Source organism: Artemia franciscana, chromosome 19 (assembly GCF_032884065.1).
Source record: "Artemia franciscana chromosome 19, ASM3288406v1, whole genome shotgun sequence".
Classification (NCBI taxonomy): Eukaryota; Metazoa; Arthropoda; class Branchiopoda; order Anostraca; family Artemiidae; genus Artemia; species Artemia franciscana.
The window spans coordinates 25,606,997-25,624,293 of NC_088881.1; the positions used below are offsets into that span (position 1 = coordinate 25,606,997).

The following is a 17,297-nucleotide window of genomic DNA, read 5'->3' on the forward strand; positions in this document are numbered from 1 at the left end:
GGTGGATTCTTTCCAATAAACATCTTGTATATGAAAATACGGTTTTTATTTGTCAAAAATTGATTTTATTTTAAATATTGTTTTTTCTTTATTACGAAAGGCACTACATGTAGCAGTTTGCTTTCAAATGAGCTATTAAACAGCTCTCTATGATGTTTCAGTGCCCCACTAGCAGTGGAGGAAAAAAGCGGACAAAGAAAGATCCTTCCCATGCACGAAAAAGGAATTTTCCTTGTTTTTCAGGCCAATAGATTTTCCTTGTTGTTCGAGCCAAAAGACTGTAAGTTTCCTCTGTAAGATTTTCGGTCAAGATGATTCCAATGATGGTTTTTTTGACTCGATCCGACACCATTTTTAGGGGGTTTCAGGCAATTTTTTTTGGTTACCACGGGCCGTGTTCGTCTTTTACTAGGTTGGAACCGCAATAACTATGTTTAAAATTCAAATTTGACCCTTGTAAAATGGTCTATATGGTAATTCTCCGAACAAATGCTAGCTTAGTGTCAAAGGAGTTTTGAATTCGTGTCTACAGACTCTGATATTTAGGATGAAAGTTCTTCTTTTTCTGCATTTCATGGCGTTTTTCTCTTGACAAAAAAAGGAATATTTACCAAAGAGTTTGATCGTTCAAAGAGAGCGATTTTTAGAATAAATCTTATCCCAAAAATGCAGCTTTTCAAAAGATACGTGTGCTACACCACTTTGTATATGACAATGCATTTTTTTTTAAAAATTTCATGTTTTCTTAATCACAAAAAAAGGCCTGTTTTCTTAAGTTTCCTTAAGTAAATGAGCCCTTAATCAACTCTCTATGATGTTCCAGTCCCCCTACCCCCTAGCAGTAAAGAAGAAAAAAAAGAAATAAAAAGACGACAAATCAGAGCTACTCATGAAAAAAAAGTGATTTTCCTCATTGTTCAAGCCAGGGGGCATCAAGTTTCCTATAAAGGGTTTTTGGCAATGGCGATTTCAATGGTGTACATTTCGTTTCGACCCAAAGCCATTTTTGAGGGTGCTTTTTTTTTAAATTCCTATAAATTAGTTTCAAAATAACATTTTACTATTACGACAAGTCGAGATTATAGTTACCATTCTTAAATTAGCTACAAATGGCAACTTTCTCTCACTAGCCAGTTTTTTTTGTTATGAGTTTTTTTACACGTTTTCTTTTCTTTTTTGGTTACTATGGGTCGTGGTTCGTTGTTTACTAGATTACAGATATTGCAACAACTGCGATATAAAATTTGTAGTACATTTCAACTCGTTAATCCCCCAAAACAGAACAATTAAAATTGTTTTCAGGGGGCTTAAATAAAGACTGAAGAAAAATGGATTAAATGAAAAACTAATCAAACATTATAAAAACATCTTCACGGCCAAGAGGGACCGACCAGTCCTAGTCCTTGGGGCATCTAATACTGCTGTAGGAGCACTTGAGCAGTTCCGGGGCACCCAAAAATTCCCTAAAGCAGTCCCAGAGGGTCCTGGAATGGCTCTAGGAGCCTGGGGTTGCTTTATGGGAAACTGGGACAACTCTAGGGGGACCCTATTAAAATAATCTTTAAAACATATACCTCTCTATTATCAGTAGAGAATTGAAATTAACTTACTCTTTCAGATAAATAATTATCAAATATACTTTGTGCCACTTCTCTCATATTCACCAATAATTGTTCATATTTAGGATTCGTTGGATCAGCATCATAAGCGCGTAACTGTTCTTCTGTAGCCAGTTTCCAGCTATTGATATTCATACAGAAAAATAAGTAAGCTTGTGCTCCAAAATTAGTAACATGTTCAAGAAAATAGGAAAAGGCCACACTGTTACGTAATATATCCTCGAGATCAAGTTGAAAAAGACGAGCCCCTTTACCCAGCATAATTTTGTACCATTCTCGACTGAAAGTACCTGAAAGAAGAAGTAGAATTCCGTATTGTATCAAAAGAATTCACAATTTAAAAGAAATTAGCATCGTAATAAAGATCAGTATTTGTTCTGATTGTTTTAAATTTGCCATAGTATGCTTAAAACTGACCATACGAGGCTTTATCAGCCTTACTATTCTATAGACAATTACAAAGAATATGGGGAACTTTTAAGAAAGGACATTTTGGGTTTTAAACATGGCTTTAACAGGAAATGAAAATTGTTCGGTATTATAAAGTAAAAGTAAAAAGAAAGAAAATGCTATAATACTACACTACAGTACTTTCATTGAGGCTTTTGCAATCAATTAAACGATTCGACTTAATCAATTTATTAATTAATACAACTTGGGATTTGAAATCAACTTATCTATATGGCGTTCAATTCTTTAATTTGAATTTCCCCTCTTTTCAGTTTTAGAACTCTGGTTTTCAGTTTTAGAACTTCAGTTTTCCGTTTTAGAACTCTGGATGATAAGTTAGATCGTAGTTAGATCAACATAGATCATAGTTAGATCATTATTAGATCATACATTAGATTATAGTTAGATCATATTTGTATCATAGTTAGATCATACATTAGATCATAGTTAGATCATATTTGTATCATAGTTAGATCATTATTAGATCATAGTTAGATCATATTAAATCATAGTCAGATCATAGTTAGATCAACTTAGAACTTCAGTTTTCAGTTTTAGAACTCTGGATGATAAGTAAGATCATATCTCCATTTAAAGGGTTCAGAATAACCTGAATTCCAATTCACGTAGGATGAAAGACTTAAATCGGCGCCCGACAATATGATTTTGGTAAACTAGCAAAGTCCTATAGATAGATTTGCAACTCGATATGCTCTATGCAAAAATAGATATACTGTAAAATATCGCCATCTAGAGTTTTAGTTCACAAAAACGGGTTTATATTATCTCTAAAAAAGTAGTTTACAACACAGTGCAATAAGCTGACCAATTAAGTCCGAAATTTATTTTAGTAAAACAAAATAATAAGACGCGAAATATAAATTGCGAAGTTTTGAATTACCCCTTTTTTTTACTAAGATAAGAATTTGGAAATTGGCCGTAAAAGAACAACATATCCTGGGTTCCAGGATATTTGTGGTTTTGAAAGGAAATTGAAAAACACACACATCTTTTCTTAGCTCCGGTATGACCCAGATATGTGTGGTAAGGCCTATCGTATATAAGCAACTTTTGCTTCTTGTCTCCTGATACATCTTGACCACTGGTCTTTGCCAAATTTTAGGATTGCTTGAGCATTGTAGCTGTCCGTAATTTCTAAAGTTTTAAGTTATATCTTTTGTTCTTTTAAATCTGTGGGACGAGATTCCCATCTTTTGTTCTTTTAAATCTGTGGGACAAGATTCCAGGTACCAAGTTTAATGAGCAATCGGACCTTGTACCATTGTTATTTGAGTTCATCAAAAGTAATCAATAATTTATCATGAACTTCTCGTACATGCTCAGTAGGAGTCTCAGTAATAATATAATAATAACAATAACGTCTCAAATAAGTAGTTCAGACCAACCTCAAATTAAGACACTACCATAGTTATTAAATCATCCTATAAACTTACCCTTTACCTCCTCAAGGGATCATACGGTATCAGCTTTACCACAATACCATAATGAACAGAATAAAAAGCAAAGCAATACTACTATAACTCTGTCATAGTCCAAAGCTGCAGGAGTGCAATACACTGGTAACCCCTCCTCCTCAACTCCTTGCCTTCAAAATTTATGTTTTCCCGCCCCCAATGAAACCTCAAGCAAGTTCATTCTTTACATCATGCAAGCTTGATAAGGAAGAAGGAAGGGATCCCGCTTGTCTCTTTTACCTTACAAGCTATTTGGTGAAGCATTTCTGCTTGGTTGACACAAGCCTAGGTTCAGAAAGTTCGGACACAGATTGACAACTCCCACTGGCAGAGCAGTTGGCAGCACACCAAACAAGTTTCGAAGATTCTCGATGCCGGGCGAGTTGGAAACGTCTTATTCCCGCTACGTCTTATGTAATTCTAATTAAGTTAAATTACCTTAAAAAAAATGAATATAATATAAATCCTACATAAATGGTTGGCTAGTGGCATAGCAGACTAAATCTTTAGCGGCATGTGACAGTTTTAAATTAAAAGCTGAAGCTTCATTCTTATAGTGCATAATGAATTGGCTGCTTTAGACTACATATTTCCATACATCCCACCACAGTTACGCCCTGAGGTATAGGGTGCAATTCATGGCACTATCTACATCGGTTATAAAAATTTTCATCAATATGAACCCAAGCTAGCGTGATAAAAGTACAAGATATGAGACTTATTACCTGTCGAGTCTACATCAGATCCTTCCTGAAGCCGACTAAGACGAGTTTTAAGTAACTTCTGTACAAATAGTAGACTGTTCAATTGTTGCTTGGTTTCATGCATATCATCATCAGCGCCTAAGTCACGAGATCTCTGCAATAATAAATAACAATAATAAAGTTAAGTGTTACCTAACAAACCAAAAAATAACACACACACACACACACACACACACACACACACACACACACACACACACACACACACACACACACACACACACACACACACACACATCTCGGTCGTCATTTATATTCCCTGTGTCCCGGTCGTCATTTGTATCTCGGTGTCCCGGTCTGTATATACATTCGTTTTTTAGTTTTGTTTTTCTCCTTTATTTTTTTCCTTTTTTTTTCTTTTTTAGTTTATTTAGATTTTTAGATTTTTTAGTTTTTTTATTAGTTTTTAGTTTTTTTTTTCTTTTTTTTTTGAAGTTTTTACCTTCTTTTTAGTTTTGTTAGTTTTTTTTTTTACTTATGTCCTGGTCGTCATTTATACTCCCTGTGTCCCGGTGCTTTGTTGATTGCTAATCGAACATTCCTTTTGTCCTGGTCGCTTTCTCTTTGAGTGTCGTCATTTATTTTTTTCTTTTTTAGTTCTTTTAGTTTTTACCTTTTTTAGTTTTTTTTAGTTTTTTAGATGAAAATTTTTTTTAGTTTTTTCCTTTTTTTCTTTTTAGTTTTTTATTGGTTTTTACCTTTATTTTAGCTTATTTTTCAGTTTTTTCCTTTTTTTTAGTTTTTCTTTATTTTTTATTTTTTTTAGTTTTTTACCTTTTTTTAGTTTTTTTAGTTTTTTTAGTTTTTTAGCTTTTTTACTTTTTTTATTAGTTTTTAGTTTTTTTTTGTAGTTTTTGCCTTTTTTTAGTTTTTTATTGGTTTTTACCTTTATTTTAGCTTATTTTTCAGTTTTTTCCTTTTTTTTTAGTTTTTTTTAGTTTTTAGTTTTTTTAGTTTTTTACCTTTTTTTAGTTTTTTTAGTTTTTTTAGTTTTTTAGCTTTTTTATTTTTTTTATTAGTTTTTAGTTTTTTTTGTAGTTTTTGCCTCTTTTTAGTTTTTTTAGTTTTTTAGCTTTTTTATTAGTTTTTAGTTTTTTTTGTAGTTTTTGCCTTTTTTTAGTTTTTTTTCTTTTTAGTTTTTTTGTAGTTTTTACCTTCTTTTTAGTTTTGTTAGTTTTTTTTTTACTTATGTCCTGGTCGTCATTTATACTCCCTGTGTCCCGGTGCTTTGTTGATTGCTAATCGAACATTCCTTTTGTCCTGGTCGCTTTCTCTTTGAGTGTCGTCATTTATTTTTTTCTTTTTTAGTTCTTTTAGTTTTTACCTTTTTTAGTTTTTTTTAGTTTTTTAGATGAAAATTTTTTTTAGTTTTTTCCTTTTTTTCTTTTTAGTTTTTTATTGGTTTTTACCTTTATTTTAGCTTATTTTTCAGTTTTTTCCTTTTTTGTATTTTTTTTTATTTTTTATTTTTTTTAGTTTTTTACCTTTTTTTAGTTTTTTTAGTTTTTTTTAGTTTTTTTAGTTTTTTAGCTTTTTTACTTTTTTTATTAGTTTTTAGTTTTTTTTGTAGTTTTTGCCTTTTTTTAGTTTTTTCAGTTTTTTTTTTAGTTTTTTATTGGTTTTTACCTTTATTTTAGCTTATTTTTCAGTTTTTTCCTTTTTTTTTAGTTTTTTTAGTTTTTAGTTTTTTTAGTTTTTTACCTTTTTTTAGTTTTTTTAGTTTTTTTAGTTTTTTAGCTTTTTTATTTTTTTATTAGTTTTTAGTTTTTTTTGTAGTTTTTGCCTTTTTTTAGTTTTTTTAGTTTTTTAGCTTTTTTATTAGTTTTTAGTTTTTTTTGTAGTTTTTGACTTTTTGTAGTTTTTTTAGTTTTTTAGCTTTTTTATTTTTTTTATTAGTTTTTAGTTTTTTTTGTAGTTTTTGCCTTTTTTTAGTTTTTTTCAGTTTTCAGTTTTGTCACCTGATCCAGTTTTTTCAGGTGACGTCACCTGATCCATCCACAGATCCACACACAGACAACTTATTTTTATATATATAGATATATATATATATATATATATATATATATATATATATATATATATATATATATATATATATATATATATATATATATATATATATATGACAAAGAGATTGATCTTCCAGAGCGAAAACATGCTAAATACCATTATTAAGGGGTAAAGAGTGAAGATTTGAATAGACTGGGATGGAGGAGGATGGAGGAGGAACGATCACAGCTGTTTTGGCCTCAGGTGGCTTGGTCTGCAGTGAATTGTTGGTAGTATTGGCAGTAGTACACTTCTTACTTCAATTCAAAAAAAATATTTCAATTTTTGTATTTCAGCAATCATTCTTAAGAAATATCAACAAGAAGTGTAACTTCAACGAGCGAGGGTTGAAAAGGGGGAAGCCTCCTCAGTTACAGAACAATTTCTTTTAATTTTACATGTTAATCTCGCTCTTTACTTTCATTTGAGAATTTTTTTTTTATTTAGTTTCCTACATATGAGCTCTCAAAAACTTTTTCCAGATTTATTTTGGTGAGTGTTTTTTTTTTTGCAAGTCTCTTATTTTGATCTTTTAGTATTTTTTTTGTAAGGTTTTCCCCTTTCACAAACTCTAGTGGAAATCGTTTTGCTTTTATTACAAGTCAAACTAATTTTATAATCACTTGTATTCACTGTTGATGTGTATCTCAGTGACATAGTGCTCTAGCTGTGTCACCGATGAACTTTTTGTTAACGATTAGTTTTTCTCAGTCAATCTTATAGACACATTATTATAGTTTTTACGATCAACATCAATTCAACTCGTCACATGTGGTTAGCAGAGCAGGGGTTTGAACTTCAATTATACGGAAAAAATAGCCTTTTGATCGAGGGAACGGAGAATCAGGCCTAATCATAAAGCGATGCTTATGCCCATGCCGTAGTGCATTTATGCTTAAAATTAAATCCCGCAAGACTATGACCCCAATAGTACATGGTTTCCATTGAGAATTTAGCAATATAATAAGATTTACTTGCGAAAAATCTCCAGTTTTGAAAAAGAAACCTGAGATATTAAACAATCATATTTTTTATTATAATACTTCGGGATGCTCTTTTTAGAAAAACGTATGTCTAAAAACAATGCTTCTACTTTTTCTAAAAAGAGCTTCTTCTTCTAAAAACAAAAATGTAATGCTCAATATTATTTTCTGAGTCAATTATCTTATAGTATTTCAAAGTAGCTTTCTGATTTGAAAATTTGCCAAGATGATCAACGTCATCTACTCTCTTCGTAATTCAATAATGTCCAAATCATTTGATTTCGAACTTACTGCTCTGAGTTTACATTAAAAGTTTTTCTCTGGAATCGGAGCTCTTTTATCCTTTGTCCTGTCATTCCATACCTTTAAATTCTTTTGACTAACTTAGTACCAGCCTCCCCAGCCTTCCTAACATAACCTAATCTTACCTTTACTAATTTACCTGACCTGTCAGGATAGGTCTGGATTTCAAGTAGGATTTTTGCTCTGATTTTTGACTAATACTTGCACTCACTTAAATTTCATGGGGCCAAAATCTCATTTCGAGTAATTTATCGCCACAATCCCTTTAGGATTCCTACATTACCGCGGGTTATGATGAAAATAGAAAAAGAAATCTGAAATTAGCGACTATATAATTGAAAAGACAGAGAACATAGACGAGTTTGAGTACCCCCCCCCCCAAAAAAAAACAAAAAACTTCAGGGAGTTAAGCACTCATGAATGTTTCGAATTTAATAACAAATCAATTAAGTTCCAAAAATGGTATGGAGTGCACATTTTCAACATGTTTGACGTTAACTCATATACCTTGCAATATAAACTTACAAAACATTTGAAACAGTAAAGACTACATATTTACTATTTTTCAACATTCATTGTATAGGGATTCTTAGATGAAAAAAATAATTCGACGATCCGAAATTGTGGAGCTACTCTGATTTTATTTTTGTTATATCTGGTTTAGAATGATTTTCAGTCAAATAAGCTCCAATTACGACTTACATACGTCACACATTGAATGATTTCAATTTGTCAGGAAATTGAATTCTTGTTATTCAGATGGTTATGAAAATAGATTATACAAAGCAGAAAAACAAATGATGATATTTCCATAGGCACATCAAAATAAACGTCAGCACACAAAAAGTAAAGATTTGTGAATTGTGATGAATGTGGCTTAATTTTGAAAAAAGAAAAAAAAATCAGGGTTCTACAGTTTTCAAGATTGTTTATATCGCAACCAGAAGAAGAGGCACGAAAATTAGTTTGTTTTTTCTCTATCTCTTCTGAAAAGCTGGCTTTTCTCTACTTTCAGGGTGTGCAGCTGCGCATAGGAATACCACAATGCACCACAAAATATGGGAAAGACAAATGATTTGGAAGAAAAGGACAAACTAACGACGACTGAAGTCGAAATGTGTGGTGCTACCCTATCTCCACTACCTCATGCATGCCTCGATTACCCAATGTTCCACTACCCGTGGCAGGCCCCAATCACAACTCTTAGTACCAGATAGATGGCATTTAATGGCAAGCGGGACTCACTTCAACCAGAAGAGGCCCACATCACTCGGTTTACACGATTTATGACGCAGACTCGCCTCACCAAGGCTGGGTGACTCATTGCAACAGCTGTGGCCCGTGAGTATCAGTGGCAGAGCAGCACACATGACAAAAATCTACCGGATTACACTCAAGCCCTGTAATAGCACAAGATAATTCCTAGTTGAGAATCCTTACAAGTTTAAGTGATCCAATTGCCCGTTTCAGTTATTTCCAGTACAAGTCTACCTTTGTAGGCTCTCTACAAAGACTCTGTGAAATATCATTTTTCTCCTACGCTTTTGTTTGCATATCACCAGGTTTTTTTTTCTGAAAACTCACCCAAGACTTAGCTATCTGCACACATTTCTTTTCCGGCCGAGTTTTGCTGATTTTCGTTGGCTTGTATTCTATTTTGAACTTATTTCTCACCAACTGCTGGTTCTTAATATTAATTTAGGTTTTTTAGTTGGATCAATTGGAACGAAGTATCCCATTGGAATGAAGTAGGAATAATGTCATTATAGAATTTAGTTCAGAAGTGAGCCTAGAATAAACTGATAGCCTACAGGTATTTTAATCTTGAAAAATATCCCAACGTTCTTGAGCAGCAAATTGATCCTAGTTAAACTTCAGTACTTACGAGAATAGCGATTTCTGAGTTGAGCTTTTCTTGAGTTGCCAGAAGCTCATCGACATGCTCACTCGTCTGAATTACAGTCAGGAAGACATCACTCGCAAAAGGACAATCTCTGCACTAAAAAAAAAAACATCAACAAAAAAAAACATTAGACAAATGCCTAAAATGTCCACCAAATGCTTCAAACGATTTTTTTTAACACAAGCTTCGGCGATAAAGCACTAAGCACGACATTTTGGATGTAAAATGGTTTGACCCTCATCACCTTCCATAGCACGGAAGATACTTTTCAGTGAATTGGACATATCCTTTTGGGGAATGAAGACTATATCTTCCCCATTACGTTTCATGAGGGGATAGTTCTCGGGAGGAACCCGTTCGTAAGAAAACAAACATAAAAACACAGGAAAAACCAGAATCTCCCTCCCCCTAAAAAAAAAAAAAACATAAATTAAGAATTAATGAAAAAAAGAGGAACAGAGGGTGGTCATAAAAATCTTCGCAATTTTGTAGGCCAGGGATAGCTGTAAAGTTTTACATAAGAATTTCCTCCACTCGACGAAATGCCCCTTCAGATAATTAAAAGAAAACACAAAAGGAATATACAAAGTTTTTGTCCAAGGGAAGAAACGTCGAAAGTCCGTGACGTCAAACTAGTACCCTATTTTCATCTTAGCCTAAAACGCCAAGACATATTAGTTGTAAATAAGACCCAACGAGCAACTAAAAAAAAAAATTATAATAAAAAACAGCAAATTTAAGCAAACTCAATTTTTTGCTGTCAAAATATACAATACCTCGATGAGTTATTGTATATAACTCATCGAGTTATATACATGTATAGTTTTTTATTCATGCATAGAAATATTCATTCAGTTTTATTCATGTGTAGTTTTTACAGACAGGAGAAAAAACAGCAAATTTGAGCAAACTCACTTTTTCTGTCAAAATATACAATACCTCGATGAGTTAAAAACTTTTTTTTCTCTGAACTATAAAGAAAAGCTGTCTGAAAGTTGAATAGGAGAAGAGGGTGGGTCAGATTAAGGATGTATGGAAGCAAGGGAAAAATCAAGGTTATAACGTCTCGCATACTATAATTCTTCTTCTTCATCTTTATGTGTGATCCAAGAACGAGTCTACTAGGACCTTGTGTGTTTTGCTTCATATTATTCTATGCTTACATAGAGTGGCGGAAGTTGAGAATTCTCCAGACACCAAAATGAACCAAAAGTGAATTTATTCGTCAGGGTTTGTACAGATTTTAGTGATGTTGGTGATCTCTGGAAATTACTATGTAGAAAAAGCTGGGTTAGTTAATGACGTCAATTTTTTGCGGTGCAAGGACTTGTACATGTGAACAACGTGATGTCAAGGATCTCGTCACTGGTATGACAAAATCAGCCGTTAAGTTGAAGGCTAATAAGCAAAAACCTCACGTTTTGCTGTTTTATAAATTTGGTCCATCCCACACCCAAAAATAAATCCATTCATCACGCCAGAGGGGTGGGGTGAGGGAATTTTAAGACTTATGAAGATTAAACAGATGATACTTTCCATGTTTTGATCGTAATGTCCTTACAAACTAGTGGTAAAAATAAATGGAAGGTTTTGTGTTTGCTTACGTTTAATAAATGTACTAAAATTTCTTTAAGTTGTATTGGCATGAAAGATTTATCGAGCATATTTTAGAATGAAAAAACTCAAATAGGTTGGTAAGGCATTATATAGCCTGGTATTAAGAGAAAAAAAAATGCTTGCTGACGTTTTATGGCATCAACCCGTTCTCCAGAAATATCCCTGTAAATTTTCTGTGTTTAAATTGGACCAGGCACTTCGACACTTAAATCTAAAAAGGAACATCAGAGACAGATGCAGTAAACGTATTTCAAATATACCTTTGCTGATATAAGTGTTATAAACAAGCACCGTTTATGCTGGTGCTGGTATATGGGGAAGCCGAGAGGTAGGCCAAGCGTTTGTTTGTCCTCTATGGACAACTTAGAATGTGAAAGTTTGAATATTTGTAACGTTCAGAAACAAATTTGACGTTTTGATTGAAAAAATATTGTTTTAAATATTTGCTTTTCTTATTAAGGAGTTTTTCAGGTATCACCCCCCCTCCCCAAAAAGTTTTCTTTGTCCGGGTGTCAGGGAGCTTTCGTTTGTTGGGATGGAAGCTGGCTATATGTCTTGTCACATAAAAGTGAGCAGCCTTTCGAAAGTATCTGTGCAAGTGTGACTTTGGAAAGATTTTCTATTAGTGAGTCCGGTTTTGAAAACTCTCTCGAGAAATATTGTTTCCAAAACTCAAGAGGGATGAGGGATTGCTTGTCGGGCTTTTGTTTTGTTTACGTGTTAAATTTTTCCACGGAACTCCAGGGTTATTAATAATCTTTTCAGAAAAATTAGAATGAATAGCAGCTCTATGTTTCTCCAGTTCTTTTGAAAACAGCGTTTGATAGATAAGTAGACCTGATTTACAACATCAGTTCTGAAACAGCAGCATTCCATTTAGTACTTAGCCAAAATTTGACCCTATTAAAAGCCTCAACAAGAGATGAATTCTGGGAACGGCTTATCACTTGGGATCCAACTCGTACTTCGGTGCGAGGGACAAACTGCTTTTCTACTTCTCATAGGTCGTGCGAATTAAGTAACGCATGCGTATTTAATTAAGATGAGTTTAACCACTTGAAGATGGAATTCAGCTCTGGAGAAGCTGAAATGTTATTTTTATCTTTGAGAGAAGATTATCAGTGTAATAATGGTACAAGAGTATACCAAAGTTTTCCATTGTACTACAGTACGCCACTTAAGATTCTTGATTTACCCCTGAGTGGTTACATGGAGTCGAAATACTAAAAGACAATGTTAAATGATAAGAGACTACAAAACCATTAAGAACGGTTACGCTTATTGCACGACCGGCAATACTACTGGAAACAAGCACGTGAACAAAGTTAGAAATTGATCCCAAGGGGTGTATATATACAGGAATTAGCAGATTTGGGTAGGAGAGCACTTTCATTTGGAATGAGGCTAAGAAGAAGAGCCTGTGGATTATCTCTTTTCGACAAGTCACAACTAAAGTCCCCCAACAAAATCTAATGGAAGTGCAAGATTCTAATTTTACTCATATATTTATCCAGTTCTCTGCATGCTCAAGCAAACTTCGTTTCACAAATTTTGCCTCTATAGTCTGTCGGCAGGTATACATCCAAATTGACATTATCACCCACTTTCACTGCAAGAAAATGTTAAGATTCTGCAAACAGTTCGAAGTTTGTATGCCAATTTATTATTGTAGGAAGTCCACCTGAAGGTCATCTTTTCTTGAGAAAGTAAAGCACACGTGATGACACTATATGAGTAGTTTTATAGTGTTAGTAGAGAAACAAGAGCTAAGAGCCCATATGGCACTTGTGACGAGGCAAGAAGAGCTAAGAGATCATTTAGTATGAGCGCTAACAAAATTCTATGAATCAAGATATTGATTTAAAAGGAAAATAAGAGGCTTAATGCCGGTCAGGATTTAAAATAAGAGCTCTGAGTCACTGATGTCCTTCTAAATATCAAAATTCATTAAGATCCGATCACCCAGCTCCCTGACACGCCTACCAATTTTCATCGTCTTAGCACGTCCAGAAGCACCAAACTCGCCAAATCACTGAACACCTCCCGCAAAGAGAGCGAATCCAGTACGGTTCAGTCAATCACGTATCAAGGACATTTGCTTATTCTATCCACCAAGCTTCATCCCGATTCCTCCACTCCAAGGGTTTTCCAAGGTTTCCCCCTCCAACTCCCCCCAACGTCAAAAGATCTGGTCGGGATTTGAAACAAGAGCTCTGAGACATGAATTTCTTCTAAATATCCAATTTCATTAAGATCCGATCACGTAATCGTAAGATAAATATACCCCAATTTTCACGTTTTCCAAGAATTCCTGTTTACCCCTCCAACTTCCCCCAATGTCACGGAAATACTTCAATTCCTGAGTTACAAATACTTCAATTTTCAAAATTACCCCCCCCCCCCCAAACTCCACCAAAGAGGGAAGATCCGGTCCGTTTATGTCAGTCACGTATCTTAGACAAGTTTTTATTCTTCCCATCCAGTTTCATCCTGATCTCACCGCTTCAAGTATTTTCTAAGATTTCCAGTCCCCCCAACTGCCCCCCAATTACGCTGGATCCAGATGAGATTTAAAATAAGAGATCTGATTTACGAGGTCCTTCTAAATATGAAGTTTCATAAGGATCCGATCACTTCTTCTTAAGTTTAAAATACGTCATTTTTTCTAATTTTTCAAAATTAACCCCCCCCCCTAATAGGACGGATCCATTCCAATTATGTAAATCACGTATCTAAGACCCCTGCTTATTTTTCCCACCAAGTTTCATCCCTTTCCCTCCAATATAAGCGTTTTCCATGATTTTAGGTTCCCTCACCCCAAACTCCCCCCAATGTCACCAGATCCGGTCAGAATTTAAAATAAGAGCTTTGAGACACGATATCTTTCAAAATATCAAATTTCACGAAGATCCGATCACCTTTTCGTAACATAAAAATACCCCAATTTTCACGTTTTCCAAGAATTCCGGTTTCCCCCTCCAACTACCCCCAATGTCACAGGATCTGGTCGGAATTTGAAATTAAAGCTTTAAAGCACAAGATCCTTCTAAATATCAAATTTCATTAAGATCTGGTAACCCTTTCGTAAGTTACAAATACCTTAATCTCCAAAATTACCCCCCACCAACCTCCACCAAACAAAGCAGATCCGGTCTCGTTATGTCAGTCACGTATCTTAGACAAGTTTTTATTCTTCCGTCCAGTTTCATCCTGATCTCACCGCTTTATGTATTTTCTGAGATTTCCGGTCCCCCAACTGCCCCCCCCCCAATTACAATGGATTCGGTTGAGATTTAAAATAAGGGATCTGAGTTACAAGGTACTTCCAAATATGAAGTTTCATGAAAATCCGTTCACTCCTTCGTAAGTTAAAAATACGACATTTTTTCTGATTTTTCAGAATTAACCCCCCTCCCCCAATAGAGCGGATCCGTTCCATTTATGTAAATCACGTATCTAAGACTTCTGCTTATTTTTCCCACCAAGTTTCATCCTAATCCCTCCAATCTAAGCGTTTTCCATTATTTTAGGTTTCCCCACCCCAAACTCCCCCAATATCACCAGATCCGGTCGGGATTTAAAATAAGAGCTTTGAGGCACGATATCCTACTAAATATCAAATTTCATTGAGATCCGATCACCCGTTCGCAAGTTAAAAATATCTCATTTATTCTAATTTTTCAGAATTAACACCCCCCCCAACTACCCCAAAGAGAGCAGACCCGTTCCGGTTATGTTAATCATGGATCTAGGACTGCTTATTTTTCCCACCAAGTCATTCCGATCCCTCCACTCTGAGTGTTTTCCAAGTTTTAGGTTCCCCCTCCCAACTCCCCCCCCCCCAAAGGTCACCAGATCCGGTTGAGATTTAACATAAGAGCTCTGAGACACAATATCCTTCTAACCATCCAATTTTATTGAGATCCGATCACCCGTTCGTAAGTTAAAAACACCTCGTTTTTTTCTAATTTTTCAGGATTAACCCCCCCCCCCACCCCAACTACCCCAAAGAGATCGGATTCGTTCCGGTTATGTCAATCATGTATCTAGGACTTGTGCTTATTTTTCCCACCAAGTTTCATCCCGATCCCTCCACTCCCCTAAGTGTTTTCCAAGTTTTAGGTTTCCCACTCCCAACTCCCCCCCCCCCAATGTCACCAGATCCGGTTGGGATTTGAAATAAGAGCTCCGAGACACGATATCTTTCTAAATATTAAATTTCATTGAGATCTAATCACCCGTTGGTAAGTTAAAAATACCTCGTTTTTTTCTAATTTTTCAGAATTAACCCCCCCCCCCAACTACCCCAAAGAGAGCGGATCCGTTCCGGTTATGTCAATCATGTATCTCGGACTTGTGCTTATTTTTCCCACCACGTTTCATCCCGATCCCTCGATTCAAAGTGTTTTCCAAGATTTTAGGTTTCCCCCTCCCATATACCCCCCCCCCCTCATTGTCACCAGATCCGATCGAGATTTAAAATAACAGCTATGAGACATGATATCCTTCCAAACATCAAATTTCAATAAGATCTGATCAATCTTTCGTAAGTTAAAAATACTTCAATTTTTCTATTTTTTCCGAATTAACAATCCCCCCCCAGATGGTCAAATCGGAAATACGACTATTTCTAATTTAATCTGGTCCGGTCCCTGATACGCCTGCCAAATTTCATCGTCCTAGCTTACCTGGAAGTGCCTAAAGTAGCAAAACCAGGACCGACAGACCGACAGAATTCGCGATTGCTATATGTCACTTAGTTAATACCAAGTGCCATAAATACGTTCCTTTATACATATGATTTCTTCAGTAAGGAAAAGTTGCGCGACTAAGGCAATTTTGCACTGAGATTGCCGTTTAGGTTCCATGACACTAAGCGTTTTTCAATAAGGGGGTCAACAATTTCAAACAGAATGGCTAGTTGGCTTCATAATCTTGTTCGACAGGCAGTTAGTATGGAAACATGTGTGTCAGCAACAGTTCAAACAGCAGGTCGGGCTCTGATACTTGCTTTCTTTAGTCGCACCATGGTAATTTTGAGCGCAATGCCCACATTTCTTAGCATTTTTACACTGTGTCAACATGTGGCTGAGACCGTCACAACTGAAGAAATGTTTCGGGAGATAAATGAATTCTTGGATTCTGAAGCGTTCAAAGTCAATTTTGAACTGCATTTTTGTGGCAGCATCAAGGGCATCTCTGCTTAGAAAATTCAGCATGAAGGCACATGATTTGTCGCATTGTTCAGCTTTCTCACAACCAGCTATTAGACTTTGCACATCCTCAACGCTAAGGGACTCGGGAATCCCTTTGACTATACCGATGTGTAAAGGAGTTTTTATTTTTGCACCGGAACCTAGATTTCGATTGTTAATCGCTTAGCCAATTTCTTCGCAGTAACCTCCTGCACAACAGCCATCTACCACTCATTTTTTCCTGGTTTTAGTTCAATCCAAGAATCGTCAAGGGATTCAACAAGCAGATTCTATAAACTGGTTTGAGTACGAAACTATAAGTCACCTTTATTCACCCGTTCCATGAGTATTTCAAAACGACAAAACGTATAATTTACTTTTGTTGTAACTTTTGCACTTATCTCTTCTCTGCATGCAAGGACTTCGGTAGGTATAATAGGCTGGTTAGCTCAGACGGTTTTTTAACCTTTTAACCCCAAGGTCAAGCTTAAAAATAATGAGTATATGTAGTCAAAGCTTTCCTTTAGAAGATTTGACAAACAATTTTACAATATCCAAGACATATTCTTCATCCTTAACCGATTTACGGAAGGAAGCCGATAAACCAGATTTCAGTAGCATCAATTCTTTTGCACTCAGTCTATTATCTCTGGAGAAAAACTCTACAGTGCGATGAATAATCAACCGATGCTTTATTCCGGATAGCATTGCTCTCGAAACAAAACTTAATACCGCATTCCAGACAATGTTTCCGTTCACATCTTTTATATTTATTAAGTTATGATTATAAATCCACAGAGCAGTCCAAAGGGCAAGACAAGTCGATAATTAAGCGTTAGTTATTTTCACCGATAAAATATCTCAGATACCAACAAGCAAGGGAGCGTAGGTTTCTGCTACCTGTTCCCAACGGTTTAAGGGAGACACATTCCTGGCAGG

The 17,297-nt window shown here is 35.1% G+C and overlaps 1 protein-coding gene across 1 annotated transcript in view; it reads right to left on the bottom strand.

Moving 5' to 3' along the window:
- The window catches only part of LOC136039472 (sorting nexin-13-like), an 88,789-nt gene that overhangs the window by 44,254 nt on the left and 27,238 nt on the right, over positions 1–17,297 (bottom strand). The window contains exons 6-8 of the mRNA XM_065723249.1: positions 9,529–9,642; positions 4,270–4,402; positions 1,611–1,909 (exon numbers count right to left, since the gene is read on the bottom strand). Coding sequence (XP_065579321.1) covers positions 1,611–1,909; positions 4,270–4,402; positions 9,529–9,642 — 546 coding nt within the window. The remainder of the gene's footprint in view (positions 1–1,610; positions 1,910–4,269; positions 4,403–9,528; positions 9,643–17,297) is intronic.